General features: G+C 41.9%; 1 protein-coding gene across 3 annotated transcripts in view; it reads left to right on the plus strand.

The window, feature by feature from the left end:
* The window catches only part of PRXL2A (peroxiredoxin like 2A), a 20463-nt gene extending 1085 nt beyond the window's left edge, over positions 1–19378 (plus strand). Inside the window, exons 2-7 of one of the 3 annotated variants that reach the window (XM_084633404.1) lie at positions 4378–4532; positions 7596–7775; positions 9396–9490; positions 15143–15283; positions 16455–16619; positions 18896–19378. In XM_084633404.1, the coding sequence (XP_084489530.1) occupies positions 4523–4532; positions 7596–7775; positions 9396–9490; positions 15143–15283; positions 16455–16619; positions 18896–19003 (699 nt within the window). In that variant the 5' untranslated portion in view covers positions 4378–4522 and the 3' untranslated portion in view covers positions 19004–19378. The remainder of the gene's footprint in view (positions 1–4377; positions 4533–7595; positions 7776–9395; positions 9491–15142; positions 15284–16454; positions 16620–18895) is intronic. The other 2 variants (XM_084633405.1, XM_084633406.1) reach the window with 2 other exon arrangements.
* Positions 19379–19977: the final 599 nt, after the last annotated feature.

Genomic DNA, 19977 nt, shown 5'->3' on the forward strand with positions numbered 1-19977 from the left:
TGCTAAACCCAGGGTTGTGAGTTCAATCCTTGAGGGGGCTGTTTAGGGATCTGGGGCAAAAATTGGGGATTGGTCCTGCTTTGAGCAGGGGGTTGACTAGATGACCTCCTGAGGTCCCTTCCAACCCTGATATTCTAAGGAATCTGTAGTAGAAGTGGGATTAGACTCAGATCTCCTTGGCTTCTACACAAGATCTCTCAGCTGGGAAGAGAGAAACACTAGCATCATGTGGTGTACCTGTGTCTTGGAGTAATTTGGGCTTCTGGTGTAGTAAATTTTGTAACTTTCATGTATTTGAAAACCAGACCAGATTGCTTAATTTAATTTTTCACCAATGAAATTGTGCATGTATTGAAATGGATTGTTGGTTGCCAAGTGCTGAGTCTGGAAGAAAGCATCTTGACTTGCCCTTGAAACATTGGCATCTGCGACAGCTTCAAAGCTCAAGCTCTTTGCTTCACAGTTTTTCCTGGAGGGGCGTGGGGGTGATTCAGAGGGGTGATTGAATGATCAAAGTAAGGAGCTATCACTCTCCAATAAAACTGGATTTGGAATTGTCTTCTAAAAAGGTTTATACCTGTTGGCTTGAGAAATAAAGAGGTGGAGGTAAAACTTGTTGTTTTCTTTTTGTTACTGACTGACAGAAATCTTTCAGCACTGCACTGACCTTGGAGTCCTGTATCAAGGAGCAAAGGACTTGAACCTTGATGACTAATAAAAACTTGTGTAGTTCCTCAAATGCCTACGGAACTTTGTGCAACATACAAAAGACACAGTCCCCACTCTGAAGGACGTGCTTCTGTTCCTCAAAGTGTTACTGAGGGCAGAATTTGTCCCTTTATCACCGCTTTTGTATGATTGTAAAACTGATCTCCATTCTAGATGTGTTAGTGGTCCATTATATAAAATGAATTTGTAGGGGCAAGGTTGCGGAAGATTGGTGAGGAGCTAAATAGGACTGAGTATGTGACTGAATGTAAGCAGAGGATGCAGGCAGTTTCAATGAATTTTGTCCGACAGACCCTGTCAAAAGATATTGTAGCATAGCTCAGCATATTTTTGCCTGTAAACAAGTTAGTTTATGTAATAAGCATAAATCATACATATAAGAATGTAACCAGCTGTTGGCCCCATGTAATCCGGAGATAAGCGCGGAGAATATAGCGCCTCAGAGGACTATTCCCCCCCCCCCTTTCCCCCCGGCAGAGTCCTGCCTGGTCAGCTGTCCCGAATGGCCAGAGTTCCCTGCAGCCCCTCCGTGCATCCTAGGGGTTCCCCGTGCTGATTGGAGCGTAAGTTCTTCCTTCAATAAAGCATAGTTCACTATTCTTAGGCCTGAGTGTCCGCCTTTCGCTGGTATCTCCCTCCCGCCCTGGCCCTTGCGGGCACAGAATTCAAGTCATTTGTGTGATTGGCTGAACTACTTCTGATGCTATAATCCTTTCACCAAACAGTCTACTCATCTCACAGTGGCCTTGAAATCGAACAGCTACTTCTACAGGCTGCTTTTATTGTGATGACTTATTCTCTCTTTTATTAGACAATATATATGCTGAATAACAAAATTAATAAAAAGAAAGCAGGGGGATTATCGGCGTTGTTAAAGAGTAGTTCATACTGTGTTAGGATCTGAGATACTACATACGTTTGATGTAAACTCTAACAGGGCCTCATCAGGACCCTTTAGTGTCAGTGCAAGGTCCCTAAGACCTTCTTATGACATCACTATGTCAGTTTGTGCACATTACTATTACCCCATCCTTCCTATTGCTATTTGTCCATGTCGTCATCTGTTGCTTGTCACGACCTCGATTGTGAGGGACTATCTCTTTACAGCATGTCTGTACAGAGCCTAGAACAATGAGGCCTTACTTGGTGCATCATAAACAATGATAATAGAAATGGTGCAACAATAATTAACAGAGCTTTCTTCCCTCTTACAAAAGAAACGGTTGCTAGTGCCCTAGGTTTGGAGACTGTGACAGACACTAAAGCTAAAATCCTAAACGCAGAGCCAAGCTCACAAAGGTCAAAAGGCACAGGGCAAAAGAAGGAAATTCTCAATTTGAACTTGCATTCGTGGCAGCTACTATGGGATTTAAGTAGGAGAAGAGAGCCCTGAGGGTGCCTTATGGGAACAGTGTTTCTGCACAGTTTACAGTTCTGTTGGCTATGCTCCTGTGTATCCACCACTTCCACAGAGAACTCCTACAGCCCCTGTTGGAGTTTGGGGAGCTCAACTCTTCTGAAAATCAAGCCCATAGAATCCCACAAGATGGACACTCTGCCAGTTCTCCCCTTTTCACATCCACCTGTCCACTTAGGAGCAATGAGGATTTTTCCACTTCGTGGCTGAGCAGGGCTCTGCATTCACCCTAGCACAGTATCTAACTCATATCATTCACTTTTTGAATACCACATGTGGGGGTTGGAAACTTCGGATAAGTGAGAGGGGTAGAGGGCCATGCTAGATCTGCTGTTGCTGATGTTTTTCCTGGAGGGGACTGGGAAGCCAAGGAGCAGGGATTTTGTTAACATAAGTTTTTATAAAGAGAGAGAGTGTTTTTAGTTAGATCATGTGATCTGGCCTCAAACTCCCTTTCTTTGAAAGAACGGTGGAACATAGCATTGCTTGTTTGACACAATGGAGTTCTTTTGGACTAGATGCTATGCTGATGAATGCTGTATAAAAACCTAGCCGACCAGAATGCTTGATACAGGAAATGACCTGCTAAAAGGAGAAAGTTCTTAAACAATAATGAATAAAAATCTTCTCCATGGTGGGAGAACCACTTATGTTCACACTTCAACGGTTTATTAAAAGATTATCTTCAGTTGTCTCATTTGTTTTTATGTTGTACCTCTGAATGCTTACTGTAGAAAGAGCGACAGTCCATAATAGATCTGGTAATGTGCAGCAAGAGTTTATTTGATAAGACTTCTAGAAAGCTGAATAGCCTACATGCTGATTGTAGGTAGGCAGAAATTAACGTGTGTTTGTAGCCCATGCTAAGTGTGGCTTTGTCCCTCTCTAGTGGCTATGCCACATGTAAAGGCTTGTGAAAATGCTGCTACCTCCTTGCGTGTGTATGGGATGATTTACTACAGCTCTCTTGTAGGTTTTTTCTTGTTGGTAGGCATGTGTTGCTAGCACTGGGTAACTGCCCTGGTGCTACCAGTGGTGAGATTTTCAGAATAACCTAACTGTAAACCAGACCAGTGTATACGTGGAACTGTTGCCATTTTTGGTTTGCTCCGATTGACGCGTTGAGTGATACTGTTCTGCATGTGCGTTTGTGAAGGTTAGTGACTCATGCTCTGGTGTGGTCATCTCACCTGCAGATGCCATGGATACACTACAAAAGTAATTGTTTAAAGATGGCTGTGATATTTGATAACAATTAAATTCCTCTTCTGTTGATATGGGAAAGTTGTTTTTTTGTTTGTTTTTATCTTTCGTTTTTTAAAGTTAGAGAACCATGTGTTAGCCTGGTTTCTTCACACATAGAAGCACATACACAAAAAGGCTTATTCACAACTAAATTATAAAGCATTAGCTGGCATTTTAACCAGGAAGTTAGCTGAACCTGCTCTGGTCTGAGCACAAGCATGTTCAAAGATGGCTAATTGCATACTGTAAACAAAACTTAAAATATATGGCTGCAGCATCAGGAGCCATGCGAGAGCCCAACAAAGGGGGGGGGGGAGTTATTGATTGAATGTACTTTTTAAAGAAAACTGCCTCTGTCATACAGATCATATGTCTTGTCATTCAATCCATAAAATGGCACCGACAATATCTGTGAACTAACTCTGTGCTGAATGGAAGCTTCGGGCAAAACTGGTAACCTGATGTGTACACAGCAGGGTTAATTGTGTGATTTTAGGCAGCCAGTTCTGAAAACTGTGGTCTTGTATGTTGTTGAACTTCCTTCCAATAGTGCTGCTTTGTTTCCAGAGTCACAGGATTGCTTTATCAGTCATGGAGGAGGGGAGATTAAAAGTAGAATTGAACAAAACCTGAGGAGTTGGGGGAAAAATATTTACCATTAAAAATCCTCAATAACAATTCTGCATGAAGCCCCCTTCATTATAGTACAGAACCCTCTCCTCAATGCTATGGTGTTCCCTTGGGCTGCCTATGACCCCTCCAGAGTAACATTATAACTTAGATGACTTCAAACTTCTTAGCATCTTAAACGGAATACCTTTTAAGCAGTCTCATCTCTTGAGGGACAGCTGTTACCTTGTAATCCACCCACATTTGAATGTGATGAGTGTTGCTCAAAAATGTTCTGATTTACGCACTGTCAGTAACATAAGGGTTTCCTTGCTGGAATCCTGCCTGGTCCTGCCCACCTAATCTGCCTTCTTTAGGAGGAAGAGCCTAAGGAACCTCCTCAGGACCAGCAGTAGCACACAGTAGCTGTCTGTCTTCTCCCGTGGACCATTCCCGTTTCTCTCCTGATTCAAATGGAGTTCAAGTGTTAAAGTTGGTGAGGTATATGTGCACACTGGCCACATGGGTTCTGGTGAGTGTATTATTCTAAAATGTTAACAGTCTGCTATAATGGGATGCTTTGGGTTTTTTACATGTAAAACTCTTCATGGCTTTGAATCAAAAAGCATTAATATTGTGGAGCTTCGGATCACTTTGAGAGGCATTACAAGAGCTGAAACTGATCTGTGGAAGTAGAAAAAGCAATGCTACAGCATATGGGCAGTGAGACTAAAGAGAACTCTCTCTAACTTGCTAGGCAGTAGAAAAGATGTTTCAGGGCTCAAGCTCTTCTCTCTGCTACTGTTTTATTGATCATGGTAGTTGCTGCTGGAAGTATGCATTATTTAATATACTTCACTGTTTGTTGATTGCCATTGAGCTGAGCAGAAGCAGGAGTTTCATGTTATTGTGGAGCGAGCTGTTTCTTCCATGACCCTGTTTACTTGATCGGTAGGTTTGCTCTTAGTTTCTCTAGAACAGCCTTTCTGTTATCCAAGAAAGAAACATCAAAATGAACCCAGTATAGCTGAAAAAGTTTTGTCTCTTGGTCCAGGCTAATGCTGTCCTTTCTACTGGAACGAAAACCAACTCCTTATAGAACTGTAAACTACAGGCCAGATTTGAAGTGTATATAAATCAGCATGGCTCCATCTATACCTGCTGCGGATCTGACTGTGGCTTTTTAAAGAGGGGGTGACATGATAGGGGATAGTGGTTTGTGGTGAAATCTTTCAAGAACAAATGTAATTTAAAAAATAATCTGTCCCAGCCACTGGCAGTAATCATCTGAGGAATCAAGAATTGTGCAATACTGCTCCTGTCTGGCAAGATAGGAGTTGGTGGGTGTTAACCTCCGCTTTTACCATCCACCACCCACAAACAGGTAATAATTGCACAGGACCAGACAAGACTCAGACCTAAAGAGCAGACCTCTTAATTTATTATAAGAAGGACAGGCTGAGTGGAGCAGAGTTATGGATCAGTGGGGATACCAACGGAATTTTATCTCTCAAGGGACCTCTCAATACTTTTTGCAATATTAGGTTACATTATACAAACAAGCTCTGGCAGTTTGTATCCTAAGTTTGTCTCTGACTCAGTTAATTTTTTTTCAGAGTTTTACAGAGCATTTCTAAAATGGCATTAGTAAACTTCATTCACTGGCCGACCAGTTTCAACAGGTGATCACTAATTTAAAAATCACTGTCATGATTGTCCTTATGTTGAAAAGCCACTGCATCTAAAAACGCACGTAGGGGAAATCAGGGTTAACATCAAGTGAAGACTTCTACATTGAAAAGAAGAGATGCAACTGGCTAGACCTTGTTCTTTTATCTGCACTACATTTGTGTAAACCGGCCTTGTCCTCCATTCAGTGTCCTGAAATACAAGATATGTAAGAGGCTGAGACTGAATGCAGCACAAGAAGAATAAAGCAATGATTAAATTCTTCTAAATTCCTTCAACAGTTTTGCAGCAAATACTAGCAATTCTGGAATTAGGATTTTTATGACTTCTAACTTAGACTCTAACTGAGAGTCTAGCTTTAAAGGGGTAGCGGGGAGATGGTGTCAGGGAATCTCCATCCTCAAAGCACTTTGATGCATAACAGACAAAATCCAAACAATCTTTCTTCTGTACCATTTTTAGTTCATTGGTTGGATTCCACTATTCCCTTCAATAGCAACGGGCTTATATTTGCTTCTGTACAAAGTTCATAACTGCTGCTCTCTCGCTGAAACAGTGCTGCCAGGAGCGGTAGCCTGGGCAGACTCTTTGAACGTTGGCAGAAGTAAAAATGAGGCATTCGGGGCCCTTCAGGGAGGATATGTCTAGCCTTTAATAAAAACAATTTGAGCTACAAGAGAGAGTGGCACCAACGTTTTGATGAGGTGCAGATATGTTCATAACATCCACTGGCTGCCTCTGGGATAGTCGGCACAGTTTGTTTCCATTTCAGCTTTATCTATTTCAACCAGCCAGGTTAAGGTTAAGTTGTTTGTTCCTGACATGTCTGCATGAACTGATAAATGGAATCTAGTTATCAAGGCTAAATTGCAGAGGCCTTAACGGGCAGTAGGTGCTGTCTGGAGTGTATTTGTAAGGTTGGGTCATATACTGTGATCTGAATTATGTCAAAGGCGTAGATGTTTCTGCATCAGTGCTCTGAACTGACAGATCTGCTCTGTCTCACTCTGCAGCTTCAGTTTAGGGTTGACTCAGAGACAGCCAATTGTGCTGAACTGTATCTTGCCGTTCTGTAGTTCTTTCTCTCATAGATGCACTGTAGCATATTTGCAAAATCCACTGAACTTTTTTTAAATATCGAGACCAAAAAAGGCAGGACCCATGGTAGCCCTACCGACATTCCTTTGGTTTAAACTATCTGCTGTGTTTTACAGTAATGGCTTAACATGCATTGCTGAGTAATCCTAATGTCCTCTTTTGTTACTGTAGTTAGGGAATCCCTTTTCTAACAATCATTCTACCCAGCAGAATGCCATAATAGCTGAATGCCTGGCAGTCTGTATTTATTCTCCATACCCCCTGTGAGGCAGGGAAGTAGTAATACCCCATTTTACTGATGAGGAGGTCTGGGTTAGAGCTTGAATTGAATGTAGGTCTCCTTAACCATCAGACAATCCTTTTACTTATGCCAAAAGGTGTTATCCAGGGGTCCCCAACCTATGGCCCACGGGCTGTACGTGGCCTGCCAGAGTATTTCATAAGGCCCGCAGCTTGCTTCAACACAATATACTAATGGCCAATTCATTAGTGTTTTGTTGTCATGTTTACGTCATTTTAGTTTACACAGGTATGTAAATAGACAATACTGTACATAGAAACAACCTATCTAAATACATACAAAACAAGCTGAACTTAAGATATAAGTCAATACAGGTGATTTTAAATCTTATTAAAATATGTAGAATCAGTTTGGCCAGACAAGGTTGTGCTTAGGTGTAATAAGGTTGGGCACCACTGGCTGACTTCTTCTTCTTCTTCTTCAACTCTCCTACCTATCCCTCCCTCCCCTCCCCTTGGAATCTCTACAGCAGCTGGAATAATCCTTTCTTCCTCCTCTTATTTCCAGAAATGTCTTCCCTGCCAGACTTGGAGCTCTTCACCATGGGGATGTGGTCTATCGGCCTTGGGGCTATTGGCGTAGCTGTGACAGGGATTCTTCTTGCTAACACCGACTTGTTTCTCTCCAAACCGGAGGTAGCCTCGTTGGAGTTTTTAGAGACGGCCGAGCTAAAATCTCTGGGAGAAGGTAAGAATTGGATTCCTCTGGAAAACTGAGCTCACATTCTACGGTGATGGAGTTTATAAAAGTACCTAGGTAGAGCTAATCTTACCGTTTAAGGCCAGGGTTGAAAACAAAGGTTCCTAGGACAAGGGAGTGTGTTTGGAAGAGAGAGTTGTCCCTGGCTAGACCGTATGTATTAGCAATTCAGGGAGGGCACCAAACCACTCTTGTCTTTCCCTGCTTCAGCAAATGGTGTGGGAAATAGCTGACTCTTCTTGAGAAGGGAAGGATGGTGTTGAAGTGAAAAAATAAGATGCATCTAATTTTGAGTGAATGGCTGCCAGATGAATGATGATAATACCCAGCTCTTATTTAGCACTCTTCATCCATATGTCTCCAAGCACTTTACAAAGGAGGTCAGTATTATTATCCCCATTTTACAGATAGGGAAATTGAGGCACAGAGAGGTGACGTAACTTGCCCAGGTCCACTACCAGGTCAGTGGCAGAGCCGGGAATAGAACCAGATCACTTGAATCCAATCCTGTGCTCTCGCCACTAGGCCATGTGGCCTCCTCTACAGTTCCATGGTTCTGTGTCATCTTTTGCAGATTTCTCTACTTTCTGATCATTTTTCATGTTAGCTAGATAATTTTTTTGCCTAACAGATACAAAACTTTTTTTCCCTGTTGATTTGTTACTTATTTGACAAAGAGCATGTTTTTCCAGCCTGCCCAAACCATCACATGCCTGATGATAGGCGCTAAAGGGTGAAAACAGACTCAGAGTAAACATAAACAAAAAATTAAAAACCCTTCCCCAAGGTGCTGTGCAGTTTAATTCTATTACAAAAGCCCAAAACAAGGCAGAGAATTATTCAGGTGTGCAAGGTCACATGCAGGAGTCAATATAGGTTAAAACAGAGAATGCTTTTTAGAGTTTTCACTGGCTAATTGCCTATTACTGCAGGGTGGGGGGAAAAATTCAAGTGAACACATTGACATCTAATTCACAGATGTACGCAGGGGGACTGAAAGAGGATGTTTTGTGCTTGAGTGGGAAGTAACTTATACACCATAATGCTATGTCTAGACATAAGGCCTGATTCTGCATTGCTTACGTTTGACTTTTGAGTTCAGTAGAGTTCTACTTGCACAAAACTTGTCTAACACAGTGGAATATTTAAAATCTCAACATGAGAGGGGTTTCATTCTATGGCACAAACTGATGGGCCACTGTTTGGGACAGTAGCTCTTGTTTCCAAACATAACCAATTTTATTCAAAACATGCACCACTAATGCACCACAATCGGAGGCAAACAAGCAGGGGACAGAAAGTTAGGATGTTTAGCAGAGCTGGGAGCTGACTCCCATGTGCAAAACTAGAGATGACAATTCATACCTGTCTTTGAAAAGTGCTATAAATTCAGGGATCTTGATCAAACTGATACTTTAAAATGGACTTTTTTTAATTCATTTAATTGGAATTTAAATACACTTTGAAAATCTCCCCCTCTGTCTTGATTAGAATATAAACCCACATGGAATACTGAACTGGGAATCTTTCACCATGCTTAGTGTTCTTCATCAGAAGTTGTAGTTATGTAAATAGATGCCATAATTTATGCTATTTCTCCTTTCTAAGCAGAAGAGAGAACATTCAAGGCAGGTGAGCTATGGAAGAAGAATGGTGCAGTGATCATGGCTGTGCGGAGACCTGGATGCTTTTTGTGCAGAGAGGTATTGTGACGGGCTTAGGGGTTAATTCAGAGAGTTTTGCTCTAGTTATGTGTCTTTGTGTTAGATGTGGCCAGGGAGGCAGTCAGCTAAAGCACAAGTTTTGCATATCTGAAAATCTTGTTTCCAATCCCAGATTTGCTCCCACGTGAAAATGAGCGTTGTTTATCTCTGTTATGGGCTAAATTCTCAGCTGGTGTAAATCAGCATACATCCATTGACTGTGATGGGGTTATGCTGATTAACATGGGATGAGAATCTGGCCCCGCAGATCCAAAATAAATGGCTAGATAGGTGGTCTGTGGTCAAGAGAAGCCCAGAAATGGACTAGCAGGAATCTTGGAGGTACGGTTTACTGACACAGCAGCGTTGCGTGGGATTGGGAAATGTCTGTCACCAACTTACTCCAGTCAGTGTTTCATTTCCTGGAGATTAAAGTCATTCTTTCAAAAGGAGGAAGGAAAAGCCTGCTGTTCACACATTTGCTGTTCACGATCCGTTCGGTAGTCTGCTGAATGTAAAACCTGCCTTATATTTTGGTCACTTATTAGGATATTTCCACCATAGCAATTATGTTATTACTCACCAGTTAATAAAACCGAGCAATTAGTCTAGCAACCACTTAATTGTAGGGTCTAATTAGTCCCTATACCGCATAATATTAGAAAGCATTGTATGCTTCAGTGAATTTAGTTCTCATGGAAAGAGACAGATTGAAATACTGTGATCATGGAACAGGCCCTTACTGCAGTGGGGATTCTGCAGGACGGTGTGCCTGCCGAAAATGCCCCCACCCCAGATTTCCTGTTTCCCTGCAGAAAATGGCAGGGAAGCAAAGGGAAACCGTGGGGTGAGTCGGGTGGGCAACCATGGGTGCAGTTTTTTTCGGGGGGGGGGTGTTGCCCGCTCCAAACAGAGGCAAGGCATGGGGGGCACATGGAGTTACATGGGATGAGCCAGTGACCTAGAAGGGAAAAGCTCTGTATACCATCATGTAGCTCCTAAACCGTCCAGTCCCCTGACGGTAAGCACTCTTCACTGTCCTAAAATGTACTTCTTTTAACCAAGTTTTAATATGCATCTTAAAAATATCTATGTAAACGTGAGGGAGCAGGTTGCCAACTTACGAGGAAAAGTTGGTGATCTGAGACTAACTCACTGTCAGTCTCTTGTTGCTCTTTCTACTTTGTGATTCTGACCAGGGGCACTGGGCAGGGGCTTGCCCTTGAAATGGACTTGGAAGAGAAAACTACTGTTTAACCATTGGTTTTGCTGATGATTATACTGTGATTTAAGTGGGCAAAAAGGCCAGAGGTATGCTGAATGCCATAGGCTATGCTGCAAATGTTCACTGTGTCCCGAGTAAGGGGTGAGGTGTAGCTGCTGCAACACCCCATGAGCAGACCAGGGAGGGAACTGTCCCAGACTGACTCTTCTTGCTGGCCACCCCTTGCTTGCTGTGGGTGGATGGGGGAGGAAATAATCTGTTTCTGGTGTAAACCTGGTTTGCTAGCTGGCCGGGAAAGGCAGAGCCAGGTTCTCCACCCCGCATGGGAATTGCCGCTGTTCAGTCTGCTCTCCCTCTCATTTAGACCGACCAGGTGCATACCCTGCCCAAGGGAGTGGTTTGTTCTTTTGTGTGGGCACATGTTGCTAAGCTCAGCGCACAGCTGTATTATCCTCTTTGATGGGAGTTAAAAAAGTCAAGCAGACGCTGACTTCTTTCTCTGCCTCTGTTCTCCCAACTATGTGCTAGGGCTTCTGACCCCAGGGGTACATGGGTTCCTGATCGTGAGGGAGCTTTTTGTTGTTATAAGCAAAACTACAGTAATGGACTGCAGCATCATGTTTCAGAATTTTAGACAGCTATCATGGAATAGAGAGGTGCCTTTGTTTAAAGTGAGTACTGCATGGTGGATGGTGCATGCTGAGTTGTCTTGGAGTTTTGCTGAATTATTATAGAAAGAGAGTCCAAGCGTTTGGTTTAGGGAAAACAGCAAAGAATTAACAGAACTTTGCAAACAGATGGGATGGAGGGGCTACTGGTGGAGTGAGTGCAATGAGCCTTTGCTACATTCCCTGAAGGATATATTCAAAAATGGGAGTATTAAGTATGCCTCCCATTCCCTACTCACTGACTGTCATAAGGCTGATTCATGCTTATTCATTTCCTCTCTTTATCTCCTCTGAGCTTTCTGTGTGGGGATTGGCAGTAGCAGATTGGAGCTCTGTCCTGACCCTTACACAGACTCACTCTGGCCTGTTGACATCTGCCTTGTAATGTCTGTGAATTCTGCCATCTGCCTTCCCCTGAGCATTCTACTTGGAACACTTGATATCTTCCCTAAATTACGGCAACACTTCGAGTCAAGGAAATTCAGTCGCTTCTCATAAACTGGTTGTATGCAGATTGTGCCCTTAAAGCAGTAGTGTCGGAGTTATTTTGCATAGCAAAGGCCATATTCTCCCTTAAAAGGCACAAAACCCCCTCAGCCACTGTCTCATCTTTTCCATATTGGAACTGACACTGGAAGCTAGGAGATGCTGGAGAAAAAATTTCCCCCTCCACAAACTGCTTTTGCCGTGTGGAAAACCCATAGATGGGTTGGTGTTGCTGCTGCTATCACTACTCCTGGGGGAATTCTGTGCCAAAAAATGAAAAATTCTGCAACAAAAAATGAAAAATTCTGTGCACCGTATTTTAAAATTCTGCATATTTTATTTGTCAGATTAACACAATATAATCATACCAGTTTCAATTATTTTTGGTCACTTATTTCAAAATACCTCTCAGCAAATATGTTTGTAACAATACAGACAACAAAAAAGATTCAGGAAATGTTTTTTGACACAGAGGTTCCACGGTGGATTTGATTTAAATCACTAGTCATGAAGCCTCGATTTAATCATGGTTTTCTACATAAAAGTGCATTGTTGTTGGTTGTTATAACCTTAATACTTAATAATTCTTTACAACTCAGAGATAGATGTAGGTTTCATTTTTTAAAAGGTACACACTATACATTTTTAAACAGTGATTTATTTTGAAAACTTTTCAGATTAGTTTTACAGCTATATCAGAAAATGAATGTGTGTTTGGTTATTTCATTTACCAAAGGTAATTGAAGCAGATATTTATGAAGTCATTGGGAGGTGAACTATCTCCAATTCAACATCTTAATCATTAATATTTGGTGGATTTTCTTGCCATGCTGCATTAGGAGGAGAACATCACCAGGCAGACATTTTAAATTTTTTTATTTAACTAAAACAACAACATTAAATATTCTGGGTTTTTTTTCTTCAACAGCAAACATATAATATTTTAACAAAATAAGCATATGTCCCTCGCTTCTCATATTTATCTCCAGACTTCTTCTTGTTGTCCAGATCTATTCCCCCCCCAACAATCTTCTATTCACTGAACTTTTTGAAACTTTGCACTTTTAGAGAGAGGTAAGGGATTGACTCCATGTCAAATTTGCAGAGGGACAATAGAGTTGAGGTTTGTTATTTCTCACCTCTATATAGTATTTATTTATTTAAAAGCATTTTTGCTGTTAACGAGCATGTTACCTCTGGGAGACACATCCATGGTTCGAGAATTGCAAAACTAAGCATGTCTGATGGAATCTTCTAGACTGAGCACTGAGTCCCATCGGGTGGATAGAAAGATTAACCTAAATAATCTATACAGAAGCCCCTGGAACCTCATTGGGTCTCTAATCCATGAACTACTGGAACTCATTTACAAAACTTTTCTTAAACATTACATGACTATATTGTCTCATACTATAGAATTAGAATTTATAATCCCCATTCCTTGATGAGATATCTTTGAGCTATAATGTATCTTAATTAAAAATATCTTTCGATAGGTGTTTTTTCCTCAAAGTATTGTATCAAAAAATCCAATTTTTAAATAAAAAAAAATCCAATTTTTTGTGTGTGTGGGAGTGTTTGTGTGTATGTATGTATATATTTTAAATAATTGATTTTTATCCACCCTGATAGAGTCCTTACTAGGCACATTAATACAGAACTCTGAGTAATAATTCACTTAAACTATAATACAGAACCATATTTACCACACCCCTCAGAAGCAATGCAAAGGTTTGGGGGAGTCAAGGGTAACAGAGGAGCTGAGGGAGAGGGAAGTTAATTTGCAGGAAGGAGCCTGGTTGTGAACGTGGAGGGTTGTTGGATATGGGTGGGAAAAGTATAGAACAGATTTCTTTGTGGGGCAGGGAGGTATTATCAGGGAGCTTCCCCCATGTAGACCCTGGCTGACCCCTAGCCTCTCCCATTCAGTCAGGCACATCTGCCCCTGCACCCCCATGTGTTCTTGCACCCCCTGTCCATATGTGTCCATGTGGCCCTGCACCCCTCCCCCTTCTCCATGTGTGTCTGTGCCCCCACCCAGCCACTCCCCTGTTCCTGTCTAGCTCTGCATCCCCTACCCCATCACCATGTGACCCTGCACCTCCCTCTCCCCTGTGGCCCTGTGCCTCCACTCCCATTCAGCCCCTGCCCCAGTCTGTCCTCCCCCCTAGCCCTTATGAACCCCTGTCTGACCTCCCTCAGCACCCCACTCTGTCTGTCTCCTCATAGCCCCTGTCTCTTGACATGGCCTGACAGGCGCTGCAAAGAAGGCAGGCTGTTTCTCTTCCCTAGCTGGCTGGTAGCTGCTGCTGTGTTCTATTGCCACTGCACCCTGTGGTAGGCAAAAGGCAGAACCTGCAGCAACATTTTGACATAAGCTTTTTTCTGCACAAAAAATTAAAAATATTCATGGCTCATTAATTATGCACATGCGCAGTAGCACAGAATTCCCCCAGGAGTATATCACATTGCATGGGACACATAAAGCAGCATAACTTCTGGTATCCTGAAGGTGCATGCAGAAGAAACACAGTTTCACTGTATGTGCTAAAAAAAACCTCATTTTTTCCTCTCCCCTTGTGTAATAAGAGCTGCATATCACTCTTTGATCTGCAGCATGAAAAGGGTACATTGATGCCTATTCACCATTTTGCAGGTGGAAAAACTGAGGCACAGAGAGACTAATTGACTTGCACACAGTGCCTATATCTTCACTAGGAAAGAATGTGTGTGTTTAACAAATGCTAAAATCCTAGAATGGACAAGGCAAGTTGTAGCCTTAATTAAGACTTTCGCTTTACCCTTTGCTAGGATTTTAGCAAATACATACTTAAAACTATCCCCCTTTCCTAGTGAAGTCAGCCCTAGTAAGGGTACTGTGAATGAAGGAGTGATTGCAGAGAGGTAAGCATACCTACACTAGCTTTAATCTACCTAGCATGGGTAACAATAGCAGTGAATATGCAGTAGCATGGATCTCTGCACAGGCCAGCAACCTGAATACATACCTACTGTAAGCTGCACCATCTAGATTAAAGTTAGTGTGCATATACCTGCCCACACTGCAATCACACCTTCATCTCTGGTGAAGATGTCTCTATGCCAATAGAAGGCTTAGGAATAGAACTCACTCATATGCCCTGTTTATTACACTTCATTGCATCCAGTTTGCACCTCTGGCTACCATCCACCGAAGTGGCTACGTGCCAAATGTTGAGTCTTTCAGACTTCCATCCAGTGGCTAAATCTGGCATCACGCTCATTGTCTTTTAGGAGGCTTCTGAGCTTTCCTCTCTGAAACCTCAGCTTGACCAACTTGGCATCCCCCTCTATGCTGTTGTGAAAGAAAAGATTGGGACTGAAGTGGAGGATTTCCAGCATTATTTCAAAGGGGAAATATTTCTGGATGAAAAGGTATGTTTGTATTGCGCTGTTTGTTTTAAGCAAGACTTACGCAAGACTCTTAGCTTGAGTCAGCATCTGTATCCACCAAGCCTTTTCAAGCAATCTGCATAGTGTGGCCTGAATGAAACTTAGGTATCTGGAAATTGATTTAATAGCCTTTTGTAGCTTAAGAAGTTAATTAGCTTAGATTTTTCTCTACATAAGGTTGCTCAGTTTACAAGCTCAGCTGTCTTTCTGCTGTGTACTGTTGACATGTTCTTGCATGATTTCCCCCCCCCCCCCCACACACCTACGCAAACAGTGAGATCATGCCAAATATTTTTCTCTTTTCTTGCACTGGGCTGCACTATCTGCTAATTAGCCTGGTATTAAAGCCAAGGACTAACAATAAAATAGAAGGGTGTGATAAGTTCATTAGCTGCAGCACAACATTCTAAGAAAAACAAATGGTAGGAATAGAACTGCTTGTTGCTATGTTTACTGAAAACTTACGCTGTTGCCAAACACAAGAATTCAGAAATCGTGCATCACGCCCTCAAAATCTTGAGGTGAGTTTAGAAATCATGATATATGTTTCTTTTATTTGCCTTCTGTTGTTTTTGGATCTTTCGGGGTCATGTTTCCCAACTTATCTCTCCAACACTTGAGGTCTAGGAACAGTGTCTTGGGTGAACACTCAGGTCTCTCAATTGCATGATCCCAAAAGCTGGGACTTTAGGAAAAACAATATAATGAGACCGGTAATAAAATGGTGGGAGGTGGCAACCCTGTCCCTTTTCTCCAGCACATGAAACAAGACCGGCTATTCTAGAGGGAGTTCTGCCCAGTAGTTCAAAACAAATCTGTTAATTGAAAAACACGCTCCTGCTATCACCAGTCAAGATATCCAGGAAGCAACTGTAGTAGGCTGATCAGTTCCATAAATCTGGAATGGCAGCAGTGACAAAAACAACTGGATGTTGCTGATTGTGTGGAAAGTAGGTGACCTCTTACTGTTTTAAAGGAACTTCTGTCCTGATAAGATTATAAAAGGCATCATTCAGTTTGGTATACCCAAATATTACTTGTTAGAAACTGTTCTGAATGCAGAGGCTGGCTGGCTGCCTTGGTTACAGTTAGGGAAGTCTCCTCTGTCACTGTTGTTTCTTGTTTATTGCATTTTCTTTCTGTCCTCCTACAGAAAAAGTTCTATGGTCCTCACAAGCGAAAAATGCTGTTGATGGGTTTTATCCGCCTAGGAGTCTGGCAGAACTTCCTTCGCGCTTGGAAGAATGGGTACAGTGGTAACCTGGAAGGAGAAGGGTTCATCCTGGGAGGAGTTTACGTGATTGGTGCTGGGAAGCAGGTACTGCATGGCTTTCGGGAGGTTTTTTTTTTTCTTCTTCTTCTTCCTCCGCTCTTCCCTTCAGTTTCCTTCATGCCCCTATGAGAGCCCAAAGGCCTCCTGCTTTAGCCACTTACTCTTAGAATATGACAAGGCCACAGTTGCTAATTTCTGCCCTGCACTGTGTTCTAGTTGTGGGCTTGGAGCATCTCTTGTCTTGTGCAGTGACGTTCACAGAACATCTTCCAATGCTTGACACAAACTTCAGTCAGCTTGCTGCCCTTGAAAACAAAATCTCTCATAATCACTTCCAAATGTTCTGACACTTACCCATTAAGGAGATTTTCCATCTGCTGCTCTCCACTGATGAGCTCTCATTCTCTTAAAAATTACAATTGACAGTTCAATTGACAGTTTCTGCTCAGCTGGTGGATGTGCCCCTGGTAATGACATCTCATTTTTAATTTAAAATTTTGGGGTAACTTTGCACCAAATAAGTGATCTCCCATTACTGGTTATGAAGTGTGTGAGGGTGGGAAACCTCAGTTCTAAATATCGTTGCTATTCGTTCATGTTCTTAAACAAACAAAGATTTCATGATAACGTTGACTCAAATCAAACACTGTGTGGAACAAATGATCGATATATGTTTTTGATAACCATCCTCAGTTTGTTTACAAAACATTGTATAATATACCTGAAAGATGGGCTTGAACTAGAAATCTGGATTTAACTACCATCAAATTTTGGGAAAAATCATCTCTAGATCCAACTTGGGGTCCATCTTTAAATATAACATCCTAAAGACTTACTGTATAGTATTATCAAATGGTTTTGTAAACTTTAAGAGTATGGAGATAAATATGTAGCAGACTTGATAAATTGTGATTTAAAACAACAAAAAACTTGGGCTTAAATTTCCAAAGGTGGCAGGCCAACACCTTCTAAAAAATCAGGCCCCTTTTAAATTGTCTCAAGTTGGGCACCCAAAAAATCACTAGTCATCTTTGGAAATTTATTCCCGGGTAATTGATGTTGCCAAGAAACATTTGCTTGTTCAGTAATCGCACAGATCGTCAAAGCAAGATTTAGAATAGGGATGTCTATCTGTCTCGAAAGTTCCAAAGAGTGGGGACTACCAGGGTATAAATAAATTTATATAAAGTATGCAACAAATGTCATGTATACACAGTCTACTGAAAATCTATTTTTGCTATATCTGTGTGTTATGGGAACTTGCTGTTTTGGTTAAATGTGCTCAGAGCCTAATGGTTAGGGCCCTACCAAATTCAGGGTCCATTTTGGGCAATTTCAGTCATAGGATTTTAAAAATTGTAAATTTCATGATTTCAGCTAATTAAATCTGAAATTTCAGTGTTGTAATTTTAGGGGTCCTGACCCATGAAGGAGTTTGGGGGGGTGTCACAAGATTATGTGGGGGGGTTGCAGTACTGCTACCCTTACTTCTGCTCTGCTGCTGACCGTAGCGCTGCCTTCAGAGCTGGGCAGCTCGAGAGCGGGGGCTGCTGGCCGGGAGCTGAGCTCTGAAGGCAGAGCTCCAACCAGCAGCAACACAGAAGTAAGGATGGCATGGCATGGTATTGCCACCCTTACTTCTGCACTGCTGCTGGCAGGGCATTGCCTTCAGAGCTGCATGCCCGGCTAACAGCTGCTGCTCCGCATCCGCCCAGATCTGAAGGCAGCGCATAAGTAAGGGTGGCATGTGACCCCCCTTTAAAATAATCTTGTGGCCTGCCCCCCACCTCAACTCCCTTTTGGGTCAGGACCCCCAATTTGAGAAATGCTGGTCTCCCGTGTGAAATCTTTATAGTATAGGCTAAAAGTATAGAAAAGACCAGCTTTTAAGGGGGGAGACCAGATTTCATAGTCTGTGACACATTTTTCTTGGCCATGAATTTGGTAGGGTCTTCCTAATGGTGTTTCCATGGCCTTGAGCAGGTTACTTGAAATTTGTATTTGCACTAATCTTCCTGAGATAGAAGCATGAATGTACTGTAAGAAGAGTTTATCTAGTTTATAGGAAAATGCCACAACATGTATCCTTGCGTAACATGTGCCTTAACATAAGTAATATGAGGGAAAACTCATGTATTTCTTTGGTTGACTTGATTAAACCTGTATCTGAGAAGTTGGATCATATCTTCTTTCACTCCTTGTTTCTCAGTCAGATAGAAAGTGAAAAGCAACGTTTTTAAGTTCCTAAATGCTGCATTCTATTTAAATGTATCCCCATACAAAAAGGAATCACTGCACATTTTTCCTTTCCCTCTCACTAGGGTGTTCTCTTGGAGCATCGAGAGAGAGAATTTGGAGACAAAGTGATCCTTCAGTCTGTCCTTGAAGCTGCTGAGAAGATAAAACCACAAGCTGCAGACACCGAATAATAATTACACATGTTTAGTCTTGGCTTGAAAATGTAGAACATGTCTGTATGTGAACATGCAGTGTAATTGCTTTCTTAGACTATTCAGTAATAGCTCAGCTGGAGGATTTTCTCTGAAATTAGTCAACAAATGAACAACCTCTTTGATGGTAGCTGACTTGTTTGTGCTTTGTAGCCCCTCAGGTGCCCACTGTTTCTACTAGTTTTTGTCTCTTACTGCATTAATGAAGGGCTAGTCCCAAAATCTTAAGGCATAACCTAGATAGGTCCAGTTAGAGCCAGGAAAATAAGAGAATATCTGTGTGCCTGGGGAGTAGGACATTGCTAAGGCAGGAGTAAGTGAGGTTGAAAGATAATAAAAATTATGTAAATGAAATGTCTTGATTTTCAGATTTCTAATTTTATTAAAATATTTAGAAGCCTCTGTGTTGATGGGAGACCAAAACTTGTCCAGCCTTTCTGCTTGTGCTGAGAATCTTAGAAACATGTCTGATTTTACACGTGGGGTCCAATCCTGCTCCCTTTGAATTCAGTGGTAGTTCTGCCATTGGCTTTGTTTGAAGGAAGATGGTGCCTTATGTGTTTCATATTCTGATTTGTAAGGTAAATTAAAAGTCAGCATTGGACATATTGAAAAGGCGGTGATAATGACCACAAGGTGGGACGTGCCCAATATTATGTGAAATAAGGATTCTAAATGCAGCAGAGAATAATAAGTGCATATCAGGTAGCAAGAGTGAAACATGTCAACACAGTGACAAGGCTGCTGGCATGCTCTCCTGTAATATTGGGAGGTGGGCCTGCCATTATGCATTCAGATCATGTGAGATACAATAGCAGGTACAGCCAAATACCTCGATCTAGCTGTATGTTGTTAAAAGGCCTAATCTGGGGGGAAGGAATTAATTTCCTTTGGGGAAATGAAGGGCTTGAGTTTTTCAGAGGTACTGATCGCTCAAAGTGGAAAACTTTAAC

This window comes from Lepidochelys olivacea, assembly GCF_965140295.1.
Source record: "Lepidochelys olivacea isolate rLepOli2 genome assembly, chromosome: 7".
Lineage (NCBI taxonomy): Eukaryota > Metazoa > Chordata > Testudines > Cheloniidae > Lepidochelys > Lepidochelys olivacea.